This window comes from Lactuca sativa, chromosome 6 (genome assembly GCF_002870075.4).
Source record: "Lactuca sativa cultivar Salinas chromosome 6, Lsat_Salinas_v11, whole genome shotgun sequence".
In the NCBI taxonomy this organism is placed as follows: Eukaryota; Viridiplantae; Streptophyta; class Magnoliopsida; order Asterales; family Asteraceae; genus Lactuca; species Lactuca sativa.
The window spans coordinates 65,010,861-65,030,926 of NC_056628.2; the positions used below are offsets into that span (position 1 = coordinate 65,010,861).

At 37.8% G+C, this 20,066-nt stretch overlaps 1 protein-coding gene across 1 annotated transcript; it reads left to right on the top strand.

Annotated features, from left to right (window-relative positions):
* Positions 1-16,550: 16,550 nt before the first annotated feature.
* On the top strand, positions 16,551-18,258 carry LOC111897696 (vacuolar fusion protein MON1 homolog). Its single transcript, XM_023893643.2, has 11 exons — positions 16,551-16,597; positions 16,644-16,730; positions 16,859-16,898; positions 16,976-17,077; positions 17,172-17,290; positions 17,396-17,528; positions 17,601-17,692; positions 17,768-17,849; positions 17,920-17,984; positions 18,096-18,108; positions 18,193-18,258. Exons 1-11 carry the CDS (start codon positions 16,551-16,553, stop codon positions 18,256-18,258), a joined length of 846 nt encoding a protein of 281 aa, XP_023749411.2.
* Positions 18,259-20,066: the final 1,808 nt, after the last annotated feature.

Below are 20,066 nucleotides of genomic sequence, written 5' to 3' on the forward strand. Positions count from 1 at the left end.
GAATAGAATTAAGCTATGATATGGTCTTTACTTCGACTACCGTAACAGATCGATGGGTCATGCTCTAATGATCCTTCATCGCATGATGAAATGGCTAGACTCAGGTTTCTTTAAGTCAAACTCCAACATGGATGATACCTTCTTTCATGTCCTAATGTGATGTAATCGCATCATAACATGTAGCATTTCTAGCTACAGGTTGCTTAGTCTTAACGGTGATCGCGATACTTCTATTGACCACTTTGATTATCTTTTCATTCAATCTAAAGTCGGACGCTATGTCGAACTTACTTCGTAGATTAGTCAGATGCAAGTTGATATGACCACTAAGGTTGGAATAATATTTATCTTCATGGTCATTACCGAAACAAATGTTATGATGGAAATGAACAAAATAGCTCAACTACTTAGAGACTTAGTAGCCTAGTGAATTTTCATGATTCAAGTGTTATTTATGTGCTTCCACTAGTATAGACTTCTACTACCTTTCACACCTCCTCATATTTTTCCCATTAATTTTCTCACAGCCCACTAAGTTACCAAAAAAAAAAGGAAATCACGCAAAAAAACACATAATATAATTTAGGAAATTATACTGCTTTTTAGAACAATTACAATATTTATTTGAGTTCATCATACTCAATGCCTTGTACATTAGGCTACATAGGATAATACTACTTATTTATCTCCTTCCCTCAAGTATTCCAGACGATTAGCTCCAAATTCCCGCCCTTTTGTTTCCTTATCAAGCGTCATATGGTAAGCTCTTGTCTTTACCTTCGGTGGCACATTCGGCCTTGCTGCTTCTTTTTTCTTTAGGAAATTGTTCAAAATATTCCTACCACTTCCACACTCGTAACAATTCTTATCATCAAACATACAATTTCTAGAATCATGACCTGTTCTTCAATATTTGTAACAGATCACCTCCCCGTCGCATCTCCCAAGGTGCTTATTTTGGCACTTATTGCACCACCTGGCGCTTTATTGTTACCCCCAAGCTTCTTGTCATAGGGGTTAGACTTTAAGAACTTATTTTTATTGTTGGTTCTCGAAGATCGCTCAAGCTTCCTTTTATCTCATGTCTCTGCTTTTTCCAGACCCTTCTCTCGTATCTAGGTCTCCATATTTATAGTTGACCAGATAGCCTCCTTCAGAGTCTTTTCTATTTTTACCATTGGACCAAAGTCTACTGGCAGTCTATTAGCATATTTGTGAACTTTGGAGAGTTTGACGGGGTTCTAAATGGGGTGCTAGCTTCATCTTCTCAGTGAATGTAGCAGCATACTCGCTGACACTCATCTTTCTCTTTTTCAATTTCTAGAATTTGTTGTTAATTACCAGAAGGCCTTGTTGAGAGCAGTAATCTCTTTTCAGCTACACAAGGTATTCTTCCCACGATATCTTCTTCGCTTCTCCTTTTGGCATAGAATCTTCCAATAACTTTCACCAATTCAATGTCAGTCTTCGGTTGTCTGACTGTTAAAATTGTCTTATGTCGGTCGCTGCAATCACAACTATCAAACAGTGTTTCCATCTTAGAGATCCAGTCCATAATTTCCACTGGTGTGGGGGCTCCTAAAACGACTTGGTGGTTTGGCAGCCATGAAATCCTTATACTTACATCCATTCCTCTCAATCCTATAATCAAGATTGTTCCTTCTTACTATGTGGGGTTCAACCTGGCTAATAATCCGACTGTTCTTCTTCTAGATCACATTGCACAACGGGTGTAGTAGGTTCTTCCCTATTCCTTTGAAGTAGATGTCTTGTCTCTTCCATCCAGCGATCTAAAATTGCTTATATCATTGCCATTGTGATAGGTTCGGGTGTAGGTGTGACGACCGGTGCACGACCCATTACTCGATCAGGCTCAGGCAATCAGTTTCCATTACTTTTACCTAATCTGCTCTGTGTCCTTACTATGACGTTCTATACACCAAAGCGGGCGTTCAGTGTACCGAGACGAGAATATATATACGGAGGTTTAGACATATAATCCTCCTTATTGCTCTAAAAAGTTATATGCCAATTCTAATACCATAATTAAATGTTTAGAAACCTGAACACATAAAATTTCCTATTTCTAGGTCGGCAGCAAACCTTAAACCTAATAATAACAATTTTGATAGGCAGCCTAAGTCATGTTATAATAAAAATCATTTAGCACATCAAAGAAAATTAGGCATCTTATCCTAAGGTAAGCTAGTGCTTGTGTCCATTCAGGTGTGCTACTTAAAATATAACAAACACACATCTCACGATCATCGCTTAGCATTCTAAGTTTACATCTAGAAATCCTATAAATTCCTAGTTCGCTTAAACTAATTCTCTGATACAAACTATGACATCTCCATTTTCACGTCCATTCTATAACTTTATAATTATGCTTATTTAAAACAGATTTTATTTACAAATGCGGATTTGGTCTTGTAAAAGTATTTCTGAAGAAATGTTTTTCATTGTTTTATAAAAGTTTGGGATGTCTAACTCATAGAAAACATAAGCATAAACAAGACTTAAGGTATCTTAGATTAACAATTTACATCTCCTTAAATCTCTTATTATGCATGTACCTCTTTAACGCTACCTATGATACAAAGAAGCTGAATGGGTCAGGTTGGGAAACCTGGGGAGTACATAGACTTTTCATCCCATAATAATATAGTTAATATGTTTAATTATCAAAAAATTATCGAATTACCCATCCCTATTTTCATCTATATTTATTCTAAGATCCTCTCGTAAGAAATCATCACCTACATGGCCATTTCTTATATAATCATAACCTACCATCGCATTTTATATTTTCATCGGTAAGGTTTTCTCCTAATATTCGTCGCCTATCATCGCAGTTTATATTTAAATCGCTAAGGACATTCCCTAATGTTCATCACTTAATCATCACATTGAATAAACAGTTCTTACATCTCATGAACTCGTAATTTGTCGGTAGAGTACATCACATGAATACACAGGTCTTACATCGCCTGAACTCGTAGTACATCACCTACTAGTTGCAATCCTATAGGTGTTCCACGGGCCTGTTTGGATTAGTCTATGGTCATAAGGGTATCTCCTAATCATTTTTCATCTCTCATCTCCAATGTCTCATCACCCATCACTACCATATATATATATATATATATATATATATATATATATATATATATATATATATATACATATAAAATAAAATCAAGTAAAATCATATCATATAGGTTCATCCAACATATATTGCAGATAATTAGCACACATATTACTTAATTATCTAAAAACTTCATATATATATATATATATATATATATATATATATATATATATATATATATATATATATATATATATATGTGTGTGTGTGTGTGTGTGTGTGTGTGTGTAAGATGAAAGTAATTATTGTAACATCCCGGGTTTTCAGGTATTTTCGAATCCTTCCCTTGGTATTTTAATATGTCATTTTGGTCCTTGATGTTGGTTGGAACTAGCCGTATGAAGATCTAGTGGCAAATTGGTAATTCCTGGGAGCTTGAGTCGTACGTTAGGCGTACATGTGGGTACGCTAAGCGTACTAGGGCACATCCTAGTATGTTGGGCGTACACATATATACGCAGGGCGTACGTGTGTCAGGGTGAAACCCTAATTTTTAGGGTTTGCGAAGTATTTAAGCACCATAATGGGTCATTTTGAGTCACTTATTCAGCCTCCAAGCCCCTTAGCCGTTTTGAGAGAACCCTAACCCCCATAGTGAGCATCTTGAGCTTATAAAGTGATTTTTATGTGCCAAAAGGAGAAGTTAGTGCATCAAAGGAGTCAAGGAAGGAAGCAAGCTTGTAGATCTAGGATTATCTTCTTATTAGGAAGCTTCAGAAGGTATAAAGCTTCTACCTTTATGCTTGGATTGTTTAGATCTTGTTTTGGTTGGGTTTTTGTATTCTTCTTGTCCCAAGAGTCCCAATGTTGTGCATGCTTTGTTTTGGTCGTGTTGGGTTGTCCTTTCAGACCCTAGGATGGGTCCTAAGGCATAAAAATGAAGTCCCTTGAGCTAGTTGCGTCTCTTGTTCTTTGTAGGAGGTATTAATTGATTAAGACCATGCATTAATCCCTTTTTGGATGACCAAAGTCTTAAATTTTGAGACTTTATGGTTCTAGAGCGCTTTTGAGGCATATATCTGAAGTTTGATCTTAAATGATTAATCCCTTAAGCACTTATGAAAGTATTAAGTCATGCGAGGGTACACCTCGTGTAAGGCATCGTACGCTCCATGTACTAAGTCAACCAACCCGATAGTGGTCAATGGGAGGCGAAGTACACCCAACCTACCGAAGGGGTACGCCCTGCGTATACCTTCTGTGTGGGTTTCGGACTTTGGGCTTCGGTTATTCGGCCATCTGTTAGGCTTTGATACTTGGGCCCTAATGGACCATCTAGATAAGTGTGTTTTGGGCTAATTAGAGGATCGGACCTTTGGATGAGGTTTTGGGCCTAATTTAGAAAATTGGGCCAATCATGGGCCTTGAAGTAAGTTGGGCCTTTTGGATTAAAGATTTGGACTTGGGCCTCGGCCCAGTTAGGGAAGGGGTAAAGTGGACATTTACCCTAGGTATGGATCCTTAATAAAGAATGGTATCCTAATGATTAATTGGGTGTTTGTTTATTGTGATCGTTCCGGTCTTTCTGTGAGTCAAAAATCAGAGGTTTCCGTGTAGCTCGACATTGTCAGGTGAGTCTTCCTCACTATACTTACAGGTCGAAGGCACCAATGTCGACCGCTTTTGATTTGATATCCTGCTATGCATGCTATAGTGTTGGAGTATGATGTTAAGATCTTTATCATGGTATTTAGGATGTTGCTATGCTTAGCGATCTGTGAGATATGTCTGTCTGTTTGCTGACTAGTTAGTAGTATGTTTATCTATATTATGTGCACATGATTGGTTGGTAGGTAAGGCTTCACTACATTGTGCGTAAGCCAACAGGACGAGGCATTCCAACCCGATGGTTGAGGGCCTAGGGTATTCCATCCCAAGGATGATTGGACCCATAATATGTTGGCATTCCAACCCGACGGTTGAGGGCCCAAGGTATTCCATCCCGAGGATGATTGGACCCATATATGTTGGCATTCCAACCCAATGGTTGAGGGGCCTGGGGTATTCTAACCTAATGTTGATTGGGACCATAGTATGTTGTTATTATATTTGTGTTATTGGTGTGTATGCGTATTTTGGGGGAAACTCACTAAGCTTTGGGCTTACAGTTTTGGATTGTGTTTCAGGTACTTCAGAGGGTCGCAGGAAGGCGAAGGCGTGATCGTGCACCTCCTCATGTTTTGTTTTACGATTTTGGGATTTCTTTGATGTGAAACTTATTTTGAAAACAAATTGTAATCAATGATGGTTTTGTGGTTGTTTAAAAAGTTTAAAATTTTCAAGAATTTTATGAATGTTACAAGTTGGTATTAGAGCCTTGATTAGAGTGAATTGGAGGAACACTCGTGTGAATCCAATCTCAAACTAAGGAAAAAGATTTTCAAATGGTTTTCAAAATACTCAAGGAGGATGCGATGTGTAGGATCAGCCGGAGCCAGTAAGTATACCCCAAAATACCATACTGTTATTTGATATTATGATATGTTAGAACAACATGTTAGTGATAGTCTAGGGATTTTGAGGAATTACATGATAGGATTGCTTGATATATAATGCCTTATCTCTTGTGGAGTACTTGATTGATTGTTGTATGACTCTTTCGCATGTGAACCGACTATTGAGTGAATACGATAAGTCACATGCTACATGGGTGAAATGATCTTAGACCAAGGGATTTGGTTCTGCTGCGCAGCTCGTGTCTGAGTTCAACTGTTGTAGGATTAAATCTTTTAGTCTAAGATTGTTTAAGTGCTACGGCATGTGATTGTATTCATGCAATAGTTATCTAGCACCAATGGAGGGTCGTGTGGCAGCTAGTGATATGATGAGTTGTGTGGGGTCAGCCGGCCAGTTGTGAGATGTTTAGCCTTCCTCTAGAGAGTGAGGATTGAGTGTAGGGTTATGCTTATGGATATTTTTAGGGTGTTGTGATGACCCTTGAGACAAATACGGGTAGGTTTGGAAGGTAGTAGAGGCTCGTACTACTGAAAGCACAGGACCCGTACGTGTAGCAAGGAAGTCACAACCCCAAGGGCCTTGTTAGAAATTGGTCTCCGTGTTCTGATGTGCGTATTATCTGATATCTCCCTGGTTATGTTCAACATGATGATGAAGGACGATTGATGGCGAGATCCAGATCTAGATCACGAGCTAGTGGCCAGGATAGGCCAGTGGTGTCTGTTGGTCAGATGCGATAGGTGATTGCCAGGGAGGTTTTTTAAGATCTTGCAAGAACAATTACCCAGTGTCATTGAGGATACCGGATAGGGTTGTTGCAAGGATCGAGGAGTAGATCGTATCCTTACAGTATGTGGGCGGTCCTACTAATGGGATGGTTGTTGGGGGAGATCTGGTTGCAGGGACACAGCTAGGGAAGAGGAAAAAGACTCTCTCAGTAGAAATCGAGGTGACTGAGGTTGCTGACCTGGGTACCGGGATACTCACGGATGTTCTTGTCATAAGTTCAAGTGTTTCGAGTGTGGGGAAAAAGGATATATGCATCGAGATTGTAAGAAGGATCAGATATGCTTTCACTATCACCAACCTGGTTATTTTCTGGTCCCGCTGTCCTGCTTTGGGGACGGAGGGAGTCCAGGTTCCGACGCTCAACGTTCCTCAGGAGGTTAAAGTCGAATCGCAATAAATCCCAGGTATGTAATTTGATCCCCAATTCTTCAATGATATCAGGGTTGATTGATAGATCAGAATGTTGTTATCCGTGACAAGGGTTATGTCCTTCTAGTTTTCCGAGTTTGGAGAAATTAAGCAAGCTCGTAATTCCCAGATTTGGGAAGTGTAATACATGCTTATGTTGGTTTGAGTTATGTCTAGTCAACCCCTAAGTGGGGGAGAACTGATATTCTCGTATTAAGTATATTTTTTTAGCCGTTGAGAGATTTTCCAGTTCGTTGTTTAGATTTCTGTTTCCGGATTAGTAGGGCAAGATGTTGATAGGTTGTCTTTGTGATATTTGATGGCACGTGAATTATAGTGGATCTACAATCAGAGATTATCCATTGGGTCAGCTGTTGTTGAGTTTCATCAGTCAGCGGAGGTTCTTTTAAAGGTTTAACTGTGTCAGCCGAGATTCCGTGGTCGGGCCAATCTGTCATCAAGTTCAGTAGGTTCTATGTCCCTTTGGTCTTCGGGTATGGTTACCCAGAATGGTGGATGGAGAACTTGGTTCATAGCAGACTCAAGTTTTGGTAACCTTCAAGATCACCTGGAAAGTCTTTTCGAGCCAGTTGCATAGTGGTGGAGGCCGTTTAGTCTCAATCAAGGATGGGATCTTGTTTCAACTAAGCATGAGGATGTTCACTGTTTTTGATTGAGGTGTTATTTCGGTTATCTCTAGTGTTACTTCTCTCTTTGGATGGGATTATGGGTTCCCTAATTATATGCATGGTCCTTTTTTGGGTTATAGTCTTTGAATTGAACCAAGAGTGTGACCATGTTTAGTAAGTTATTACTTGGTAGCAGTTTTGTTGTGTTCAATTTGCGTTGTAAGGGAGTGGATTAGGTCCCTTCAAGGTAATGGAATGAGGTGGGTATCTACAGGACCAGAGTGTTAGGCGAATGATGCGATGACAACGACGTCGATGCATTATCAGGAGCATTTTAGTCATAGGTGTGGTCCTAGTGATCATGATGGTTCATTTCTTCTGCTTGTAGTGATTTCGGTACTGACGTGTTGATGAGGTCGGGAGATCCGTAAATTTGTTGGTTGGATAAGGGAAGTAGTAAGGATTGAGAGAAGTATCAGTTAGGTATCAGAAGATCTTGGCAAGTTGTATGCATTATAATTCTAGTTGTTCGCAAGCTGTTGTTAGATTTGTGATTCTCAAATTAGAAATTGCTTATGCAGTTGTAAGTTATAAAGTTCTTAGTGATTGTCTTGAGTGGATGCCCATGTGGGGGTGCACCGGAGCCTATAAGGGTTGGATGTATCGCAGAAATTCATGGTTGATCGTCGTTGCTCGTGAAGCAGTGGTTGGTAATGGCATAGCAAAGAGTCAAGGGTTGTTAAGATTTTGGTTCATCATATGGTTTGGTTTGGATTTAAGTTCGCAGGCGGTGTGTTTCAAGGATCATTCTGCATGGTTTTGGTGGTACCCCTGTTAGGGACTGGAGGTAGATTCAATGGATACTCATCAGTTTAGGGAGGGTTCTGCGAGAAGGTACTACGAGTGGCCATTTTCGAGTGGGATATTAGTGAAAACTCGCGTTGGGAATCGCAAGTGTATCCGTGCAAGGGTTGTATCCAGATCAATGTGGGTTAAGAAATTTGTATGTCAAAGGCATTAGCTGGATGGTCCACGATTTAGCTTTCGTATCTATACTCCTGGATGGTTCTACCATTATGAAGGTCAGGCAAGTATGAGGTTTCAAACTCATAATAGTAGTGTATCGTTCTAGTGGCCTTTTATGAAGAGAGAGATCGCTTGGTATGTTGTGAAGTGCTTGACCTGCAAGATGGTCAAGGCCAAGCATCAGAGGCCGCATGGAAGCTGCAGCCTCTAGAGATTCCCATGTGGAAATAAGAGCAGATATCGATGGATTTCATCACCACGTTGCCGAACTTGGTAAAGGGTTTTCATGCTATTTGGGTCATCGTGGATCGATTGACCAATTATGCCCATTTCTTGGCAATTCGGGAGAGCTCATCGGCCGAGAAGTTGGCCGATGTGTATATTCACAAGATCGTTGCTCTCCATGGGGTTCTGGTCTCCATTTTTTCAGGTCGTGATGTTCGGTTCACCACCCATTTTTGGTAGAAGTTCCATGAGGAACTAGGCACAAGGCTGCATTTCAACACAACTTATCATCCGCAGACCGACGGCCAGAGTTTGCAGACCATTCAGACTCTCGAGGGTATGTTGCGAGCATGCGTTATTGATTTTGGTGGGAGTTGGGACTCCTACCTACCTTTTGCAGAGTTCTCCTACAACAACAGTTTCCACTCCCTCGTTGGTGCTCCACCTTTTGATCTTTTGTATGTGCATAGATGTCGTACCCAAGTCTGTTGGGGCGAGGTTGGTCACAGAGTCATGGGTCAGACTGAGGTGGTTCTTCAGGCTACAGAGATGTTTCAGCAGGTTGTAGACTGCTTAGAGTCTGCAGAAAAGTTATTCCAACCGGCACCGATCTGAGTTGGAGTTTCAGGTCAGTGCATGGAGTTGCTAAAAGTCTCACCTTAGAAAGGTGTGATTTGCTTCTGGAAGAAGAGGAAATTGGGTCCCCGATTTATTGGACCGTTCCAGATTATTTCTAGGGTTGGCAAGGTTGCCTATAGATTAGAACTACCCAAGGAGCTTAGTCAGATCCATAGCACTTTCCATGTTTTGCAGATGCGGAAGTGCGTGTTGGATGAGGATGCGGTTGTGTCACTAGACGAAATTCAGGTTGATGAGCATGTGAACTATGTTCAGAGGCCTGTAGCTATTTTGGAGAGAAAAGTGAAGGTTTTACAGAGCAAGGAAGTACCTCTGGTATAGGTACGACAGTAGCATCGGAAGGGCTCCGAGTGGACCTGGGAGCCAGAGGCTGAGATGCGGAGAGTATTACCCAGATCTATTTGTTGCAACAGACTTCGAGGATGAAATCTAGATCAAGTGGAGGAGAGTTGTAACATCCCAGGTTTTCAGGTATTTTCGAATCCTTCCCTTGGTATATTAATATGTCATTTTGGTCCTTGATGTTGGTTGGAGTTAGCCCTATGAAGATCTAATGGCAAATTGGTAATTCTTGGGAGCTTGAGTTGTATGTTGGGCGTACATGTGGGTACGCTAAGCGTACTAGGGCACGACGTAGTACGTTGGGTGTACACATATCTATGCAGGGCATACGTGTGTCTGGGTGAAACCCTATTTTTTAGGGTTTGTGGAGTATTTAAGCACCATTATGGTTCATTTTGACTCACTCATTCAGCCTCCAAGTCCCTTAGCCGCTTTGAGATAACCCTAACCCCCATAGTGAGCATCTTGAGCTTATAGTGTGATTTTTATGTGCCAAAAGGAGAAGTAAGTGTATTAAAGGAGTCAAGAAAGGAAGCAAGCTTATAGATCTAGGATTATCGTCTTCTTGGGAAGGTTCAGAAGGTATAAAGCTTCTACCTTTATGCTTAGATTGTTTAGATCTTGTTTTGGTTTCTTTTTTGTATTCTTCTTGTCCCAAGAGTCCCAATGTTGTGTATGCTTTGTTTTGGTCATGTTGGGCTATCCTTTCAGACCCTAGGATGGGTCCTAAGGCATAAAAAAGGTCCTTTGAGCTAGTTTGGTCCCTTGTCATTTGTAGGAGGTCTTAATGGATTAAGAACATGCATTAAGCCCTTTTGGAAAAGCTAAGTCTTAAAGTTTGATACTTTATGGTTCTATAGTGCTTTTGAGTCATAGATTTGTAGTTTGAGCTTAAATGATTAATCCATTAAGCACTTATGAAGGTATTAAGTCCTGCGAGGGTACGCCCCGCGTAAGGAAGCGTACAGCCCACCAACTGAGTCAACCACCCCGATGGTGGTCAATGCGAGGCGAAGTACACCCCGATGGTGGTCAATGGGCCTTAAATGAAGTTGGGCCTTTTGGATCATAGATTTGGACTTGGGCCTTGGCCCAGTTAGGGAAGGGGTGAGGTAGACATTTACCCTAGGTATGGATCCTTAATCAAGAATGGTATCCCAATGGTTAATTAGGTGTTTATTTATTGTGATAGTTCAGGTCTTTCTATGAGTCAACAGTCGGAGGTTTCCGTGCAGTTCGACATTGTAAGGTGAGTCTTCCTCATTGTACTTGTGGGTCGAAGGCACTAATGCCTGCCCCTTTGGATTTGATATCCTGCTATGCATGCTATAGTGTTATAGTAATATGTTAAGATCAGTATCCTCGAATTTAGGATGTTGTTATGCTTAGTGATCTGTGAGATCTGTCTGTTTGTTTGCTGGCTGATTAGTAGTATGTTTATCTATATTATGTGCACATGATTGGTTGGCAGCTGTGGCTTCACTACTTTATACGTAAGCCAACAAGCCGAAGCATTCCAATGCGATGGTTGAGGGCCTGGGGTATTCCATCCTGAGAATGATTGGACCCATAGTATGTTGGCATTCCAACCCGATGGTTAAGGGCCCTAGGTATTCCATCCTGAAGATGATTGGACTCGTAGTATTGGTATTCCAACCCGATGGTTGAGGGGCCTGGGGTATCCCAACCTGATTGTTGATTGGGCCTATAATATGTTGTTATTATATTTGTGCTATTTTTATGTATGGGTATTTTGGGGGAAACTCACTAAGCTTTGAGCTTACAGCTTTGGATTGTTTTTCAGGTACCTCATAGGATCGCGAGAAGGCAAAGGCAAAGGCGTGACCATGCACCTCCTCATGTTTTGTTTTACGTTTTTGGGATTTCTTTGATGTGAAAATTATTTTGAAAACAAATTGTAATCAATGATGGTTTTATGGTTGTTTAAAAAGTTTAAAATTTTCAAAAAAAAATTATAAGTGTTACAATTATGCACTCAGTTGATAAAAGTGGATGCCTCAAAATTTGGGCAAAACTTCGCCTTGTACTTTATCTTTTCCACTTATATAACCTAGGTTCCTTTATCATTAAGTCTTAGTTTATTATTTCTTATGACTAATGATAGTCTAGATTCTAAACAATCTCGATGTCCACATCAAGATCTATCAAGTAAGAAATTATCACGTAGGATGATATCGGTGGTAGGGTATGTTTGGTATACAGAGTATATTCGGAAATCCGACTTTAAACACCTCATTAAATCCAGCCTAGACATCATCCAAATAAGTAGATCAATCAATATAATGACTTGGGATCACTGATAAATCTTATTTATAGATTCATTACAACGAGTATGAATATAAATATAAATTAAAATAAGATAAGTTTGGGTGTAATTTAACTTACAAATATTTCCTAAACAAAAGTCCAGAAATTTTGCTGGCAGAACTTCGACCTGCTAGCTACTAGATGCCAAACTCTTAGGGGCCTCAGGGCTTCGCTATATACTTAAAACTAAGGGAAAATGGGCTCAAAATTAATAGAAACTCGAGATGGTGATTGAGGAAAGGTGTGCAAATGAAGTGAACTTCGACTACTATTTATATACGAAAAAAGAAGGTACACACCACGCACATTTGTCTGGGCGTGATGTGCAAGTATCGAGTGATGACATGGGCTTCCCCTAACCAGACACGTGTCGTAAATCTGGTGGATGTCATATGCGCTCCGCGCACCTTGTTTGCGTGCGCGCTTGTGCGCGATTTTTTTTATAAAACTCCAAAAATCCATATCGTATTCATACGAGTTCCGTTTCCGACACATTTTATATCCACTCGTATCTATCGACGAGATCTAAAACTTTCATTTAGACTTCATTGGCTAATTTTGACTTCATTTATAAAGTAATAATTTTAATAGGCTTAGACTATTAATGTCCGTATAAAAATCATAACTCTTTCTTACGACATCCGTTCTCGACTGTCATTATATCGTCGGAATCATATCAACGATATATTCGACTCACATTTAGATTATTTCTCCTAAAAATCGACCGATTTAAAATTTGATTTTTGTGCTAACACAGCAACGCTGAAACTTCGAAAAATCATGACTTCCTCATACGGTGTCAAATTTGGACATTCTTTATATGCACGCTCCCTCGATTTTACAATTACTACGACTTTCGTTTAGATTAGTTACACTACAAGAAAAATAGCCTTTAATGACGCGCAAACAACGACACTCGCAGATTTAGGATACGCATTCTTGTGTGTCCATAAAAATAATGTTAGGTTTCCAAAAACTGAAGGATAGAGGACACATATTATGGCGTGCCCTTAAATTTGTGTCTAAAAGAAACACGGAGGGCACCTTTTATAAATAGTGTGTCGTCTAGGCCTGTCGTTTTATAATATTTTAATGAAACGCGCGACTCCATCCATATAGCATCTCTGTATACCTAAGGAGGGAAATGAAATCCCAAAAATCAAAAGCCCCGCTAATTCTCCTCTTCCTTGTTTCCACCAGTTATGCTATTGATTTTTTGATTCGTTCACACTCTAGAACAAGTACATACATCACTCTCTTATCATTCTCCTTTAATTTCTTACTCTTGCAATTAAGGATTTAGGGTTTTTTCATATTATTGTTCCAATTTTTTTGTTTAGGTTTGGATTTGATTCAAATGGCATCCCTAAAGGAAAGTCTAATGCGTCGGGCCGTCGGCCCATGGTGTCGACAGTCCATCTCACCATCCCAGCTGCCGGAGGAATACCTGGACCACCGGTGGTAGTAGGTCAGTACAAAGTCAACGCTTGAACCCAGAAATACAAATCGGAAGACCTGATTGCTGGTACTGTGATGTTTTCAAAGACAAACTTTTGAGATGAGTGTTCGTTTCCCTTTAGTGACCCGATTTCTTAAAAACGTTGGTGGAATTGACTCCGGGAGTGGGCGTGCGGGTCATGTTGTTGCATCAACCGTAACCCTAAAACACATCTATGAAATCGCAAAGGTGAAGCAAGTAGATCCGTAGTCCAATTTCTTCCACATCGAGTCTCACACTAACTGGTTCGGCATCTACAACTCCCTTGATTGTAGCGTCGATCAACAACTACGAACCCTAATCGCTAACTGCATGGATAAGGTACTTGTTGGCTATTCTATTCATCTTAATTTCCCCTTTCATATATGTTTTTCATTAGTTCTTTATCTGTATAATCAACCACTTTCTCCCAAAGATGAAAGGATTGTTTCTCCAAATCCTTCTCCAAATGCAACCCTCACAGGGTCCATGAGAAATATATCCAACTAATTATTGGAAGAGCATTATTGAAAGCCTAACTGGTGTTCTTGATACATTCATATTTTTCGTGCTCATGAGTTTGAGGAACATGCTGATGGAAAACTAGGCTTTTATTACTTCTTTTTGTTACATTTTGTAACTTCCTTTTGTTACTTCTTTTTGTTACATTTTCTTGTAATCTGCAGGGGGTCTTCAAGGAAACATGGATAGGGGTAAAAACAGACAATAATCGTCATATGAAGCTTATGCACTTGTATCTTTTTACAACAAGGTGCAGACCATTGCTCTTATATCTTTTCTTTTGTCCTATTCCTTATGTAGTAACAACCTTTTTCTTGGATTTTGTAGATTATGAAAATCATGACATGTTTGCATCTGTGGAGACAATTTGGAGATAAAAGTCTATGAGTTATGAAATTTTTGAAATCAAGATCATTGATTGTTCTTCATCTCTAGAATATGATTTTCTCCATTGTATGATAAAACCCTCCAAGACAGTCATTACCAGATCAATATCATAAGTTTGATGATGATCACCAGAAGAGTCATGATCATGTGAAGGTAATAATAATATCAAATCATTTGGTGTTGCCTCCTCTAACTGAAAGCTACATTTCCTAATGATTATCATACGTATGGCCAGATCAATATCATAAGTTGGATCCGTAACTGAGTGTATTGAAGCTGTGAAGATGTCCAAGCATGCTGGGTGGGGTGTAATGGCCAGTCACCAAAGGTACAAAAATCCCTTTCAAAATATATATAAATTACTTTTTCCAAAAAAAATAAAAAATATATAATAATATTTCTTGAAATATGAAATAATTTATTATGTTTGCAGTGGTGAAACAGAGGACACCTTCATTGCTGATCTTTCTGTCCGTTTGGCTACAGTAATTATCACATTTTTATACAAATTATATCATTATTATTCTTTCATTAATTCAAAATTATAAATTTCTTGTTACTGATTCAAACAATGCAATGGAACCTTCCAGGGTCAAATCAAGACTTGAGCTCCTTGCAGATCTGAGCGTCTAGCAAAATACAACCAGGTTGACTTTTTCTCCCTTTCTTCTTTCATAATTTTTTTTTACTTTATTATAAAAATTAAGTTAGAAAACAATAAGTCAAGAAAATGAGTCTATACAATATGTTATTCAAGACAGTTTTTAACGAAAATTATTGGTGGATGATATTATCAGCTTTTGAGAATTGAAGAAGAGCTTGGTTCAGAGGCAGTTTATGCAGGAGCAAACTTCCGGAAGCCAGTGGAACCTTAATAGATTTGTGTTGACAGATATGAGGAAGAGTTGTCCATAAACAATTACCAATCTATAATAAGCAAAATTAGCCTACCAAGCAATATCTTGACTTTAACTAATTAGTGACATCTACCAATCTATTGAAACTGTTTACTTTATGTGCAAAATGAGTGTACTGAAATTTATCATATGCTGGAGCCTCAACAACTTTACAAACCTTCAAAACATTATTATAATTATAATAATTATTATTAGAGTAGTTGGTGTTATTACATCCTTCAATTTTCCTTGTGTTGTTCTCGGTGAGCAATAGCATTACAACACTTCTTAATATATTGATTATCATTGATAAAGATGAGTTTGGCATACATGGAGTTCAAAAACATATATCAGGTTCAAACGTTTTAGCATCTTGTTGACTTTTGACTTTTTGTCTTTGTGCATGAGGGAGTTTACCTTTGGTTTATTTTATATATACTAATGTTGTAATTGGTCTTGATATTGTTTTATAGGGAGAATGTTTGTCAAGAAGTTGGGTAATGTAGTAACTCAGATATTTGAAAATGCAGGGAGCTTTTACTATCTTTTGAGAAGGCAACAGGGAAAAAACCAATGGGGATCATATTCTATAGGTATATATAAATATAATTTCAAGTGGTACAATTAAAGAAAAAAAAACTAAATCTTCACTTTGTTTTTTATTTGGAGGGATGGTGTAAGTGATGGGCAACTAATGAGCCGAAAGCAACTTTAATACAAGAGTGGGGACACTGTTCTCTGTAATAATGCGGTTAAATTCTATACATTTTGTTTATATCCAGGTGTTTTCAAGGCGAGAAACATTTCCAGATTTGGATTGTGTTGACTTGGTGAGTTCAGTGGAAAAACTCGTTATACTTTGAAAGACCTTAACGACCACGGACTAAAGGTATCTTCTCCTTGATTTTTAGGCTTATTATAACCTTAATTAGTTGAGCCCTTTACGAGGTTATTATCAATCTATATGCATCCATGGTGATGAATCGAGACTTGCAATCCAAGTTTTAGGTTAAGCTTCTTATAATTCTTGTATTGTGTCCTTGGGTTATTTTCTTTTTTGATGGTGGGATGTCAAAATAAATGGCTCTTACATAGACTACAGAGCGAGAGCTATGTTATTCTTGTCTCTTCAACTACATTTAACTAAAGAAACACAATTATCTTATTAAATTAAACTCAAAAACCATAGGGCATTGGTCTTGTAAACACTGGAATCACTCAAAACTCAAAACAGTATATAACAAGAAACAAATATTCAGTAGATTTCTGATATAATGACTTGTGTTGATTCAGTTTTTGATGAATTGGTTCCGGGTGAAGGGTATAAGGATTCAGCTCAAAAGCTGAAGGCATTTAAAATGCGAAAGAGCTCAGTTCACAAGATATGGAAATGAACACAAGCTAGCAGGATTTTCAGCAACTCTACAAGCCATTATTTCCTTTGTTGAAGATGGGTAAATTATATACATATCACCATCGCTTATTATTATTATTTTTTATACAGGTGGATTTACTCTTGTTTTTCTATATTTATTTTCTCTTAACTCTAATAGTTTGGTTCATTGATCTCTTTTTTTTTCAGGGGCGACCGAATTCATTTGATTAGGGCAGGAAAACACAAGGTCAGATAAGAAATGTTGTAGTTTTAACAAAATATACTAAAACCAAATATGGTTTTTTTTTCTTTTTTGGTAGACAGGTGGCTTTTCTTGTAAAAGGACCAATTTATTTAGTTTGCATAAGTTGTACAGAAGAGCCTTATGAGTCATTACGTAGTCAACTGGAACTTCTTTATGGCCAGGTTGGTACCTTTTTTTATTTTACATTCTTATTATCATTATTATATGATTTTATACATTTGAGTTTTGAGATATATCATTTTACATGGGATGCAGATGGTGCTTATACTCACAGAGTCTGTAAGTAGATATTTTGAGAAGAATCCAAAGTTTGATATGACGCCTTTACTTGGAGGAACAGATGTTGTTTTCTCTTCCCTCTTCCACTCTTTTAGGTTGGTTCGTTTTATCTTATTTTATTTTCAAAATTATAACAATGTCAGTATTCCATCAAATTACAAAACCAAAAATTATGCATTTCATTGTTGTTTTTTTTTCAGGAACCCTGCCTCTTTTCTTCATGCATACACCTATCTTCCCCTTCCTTGTGCAACAAGGCAAGCTGTTGCTGCTATCTTGCAAGATGTTTCTGATTCAGGCGTCATCTATTCAATGCTCATGAGTAAATACAAGGTTTTTTTCTTTTTTTTTCTTTTTCCCTCATAAATGGATTTCTTTTATGTATTTTATTTTCTTCAAATGCAGGTTGTGAGTCTTGTAGGTGCACAGAAAGCACAACTCCATCCTGATGACATGCTGCTTCTTGCTAATTTTGTCATGGCATCTGAATCTTTTAGGCAAGTTCATTATTCCATCACTTTTTATTTTCCATATTAATTGTGTGTGTGTGAAATGTTACATGTTTGATGCAGGACATCTGAGTCATTCTCCCCCATATGTTTACCAAGACACAATGCCATGCCCTTTCTACATGCTTATGTTCATTATTTTGATGTAAGTGAGAGAAACTTTAATTAAGTTTTTCTTATGATATTTTTTCACTACTCACTAGTGATTGTTACAGGATGATACATACCTGGTGTTGCTAACATCTAATTCTGATGCCTTCTTTCATCTAAAAGATTGTCGGTATGTATTTATTTATTCATTTGTTAAAGAACATTCCATTTAATACACATTCGAAAACTATATCGTATAATTTGATTTATCAATTAATTTGATTTCAATTACTTTGGCAAGGTCACACTGTAAGGTAATTATTTGATTTCCTTTCTTATATATTATATATTTTCACAATAGATTTAACATTTAATGCCTTTATTTTACATTGATGCAGGTTGGTAAAGCTTATGAGGCAGTGCAAGAATGTGAAGAACTAAAGAAGAAATGTTTGTATTTGTGAGTATTGCCTTCTCTTTCATTCCTGCTTCTTTAGTTATTGCTATTATGAAGGTAGGCCACTCTCCGGTTGTATTTTTCACATAATTGACAAGGAGTTGTTGTATCTATTCAGACTAGGCTTAGAGCAATGGTTGCAAGAGATGAGTTCAGAAGAAGAAGAAACAAGGCTGCAACTATAGTTCAGGTACTATGGATGAATTATATTAGTAAAGTATTTAAGAAAATGATTAGAAACAAGGGTGAATTTGTATAGATTTGTTAGCTACTTGCAGGTTGATCTTGAATAAACAAAGGGGCAATGGATTGTATTTTTTGTATCTAATTCGTTTGTAAATTTTTGTTACAACTTCTATTGATTTGATTTATCTTTCCATGGAACGATTATTTGTATGACATTAAATTTATGCAATGGATTCTATTTTTTGTATATGATATTTTATTTTCTATTATGAAACATTAAATACAAATTTAATTTGAAAATAAGTAAATCTATAAATAATATTTTTTTTAAACATTTAAAATTATTATACGCAAAAATGTGTGTCGTCTTCATTTATGACATGGCCTTTCTTGACGGGGGCTTTCTTGATATGCATTACCTGTCATTAACACGCACGTCGTAAGGTTACGACACGCGAATGCGTGTCGTCTTCCTTTATGACAGGGCCTTCCTTGATACGCATTGCGTGTCGTAAACGTGCGTCGTAATTGCGTGTCATAAATGAGCGTCGTCTATAGACGACGCACAAAAGTGCGTCGTCTCTCTTTATGACAGGGCCTTCCTTGACGCGCATTTGCGCGTCCTCTGAGCCTTTTACGATGCGCAATGAGCGTCGTAAAAGACTGTTTTTCTTGTAGTGTTAGGAAAATAAAAAATTTATCTAAAATTCACTTTCTACGATGCGCCTAGCCATGCAAGTTTAATTGTAGAACTTTGAAGAACCATAATTTCTTCATATGAAGTTGGATTTCAATGTTCTTTATATGTACAAAATCCTTGTGACATATACTATAACTTTGGTAAAGTTTATTTATCCTAAATAATCTTCTGTCAAAAAATCATTTTTAACACTTATGATATCTTAATTGAGTAGTCCGTGAACCACTTTTAAAATGCGAACTTTTTAGTGTGATATTTTTTTTCAAAAAAAATTCATAAAGCATAAAATCGGTCATATAGAATAATAGAAACATATTTGTCAAAAAGGCTTTGTACATGATAGTACTTCTCGCATATTATAGTACCCTGGTATGAGTAGCACTCGTACCCTAACACATAATAATTCCCTGACACAAGTAGCACCTGAGACACAGAGTTTTAAAAAAGACTTTGTACATAAAAAGTACTTGTGTAAGTAGAACGTACTTCACCGGTCATCAATCTCAACACACATGTACTCTTAATAATTTGTCACCCAATATCCAAACTTAACTGAACTAAACGTCCTGTAAGCGATAACTAAACAAGGTTGTAATACCATAATTCTCCAACGTTCATGTCTATGTAATATCTTTTTAGTACACGGTAAATCTATCATTTCTTCAACTTAACTCAAACTAAGCATCCTTTGTAAGACTTATCATTTAACTAGGAAGGATTACCATGCTTAAAATCAAGATCCAATACCTACTCTGTTTAGGCAACACTATTATAACCTAGTGTATACGTTTAATGGTACGTGTGTAATGTACTACTTTTAATCCTAACTAACGCAAACAAAAAAACAAACACACGGAAGGCAGTGTACCTATCGATTAGCAGTTTAGTGTAGGAAAGTAGGGTACCAAACTCAAGGAACGGTAAACAAT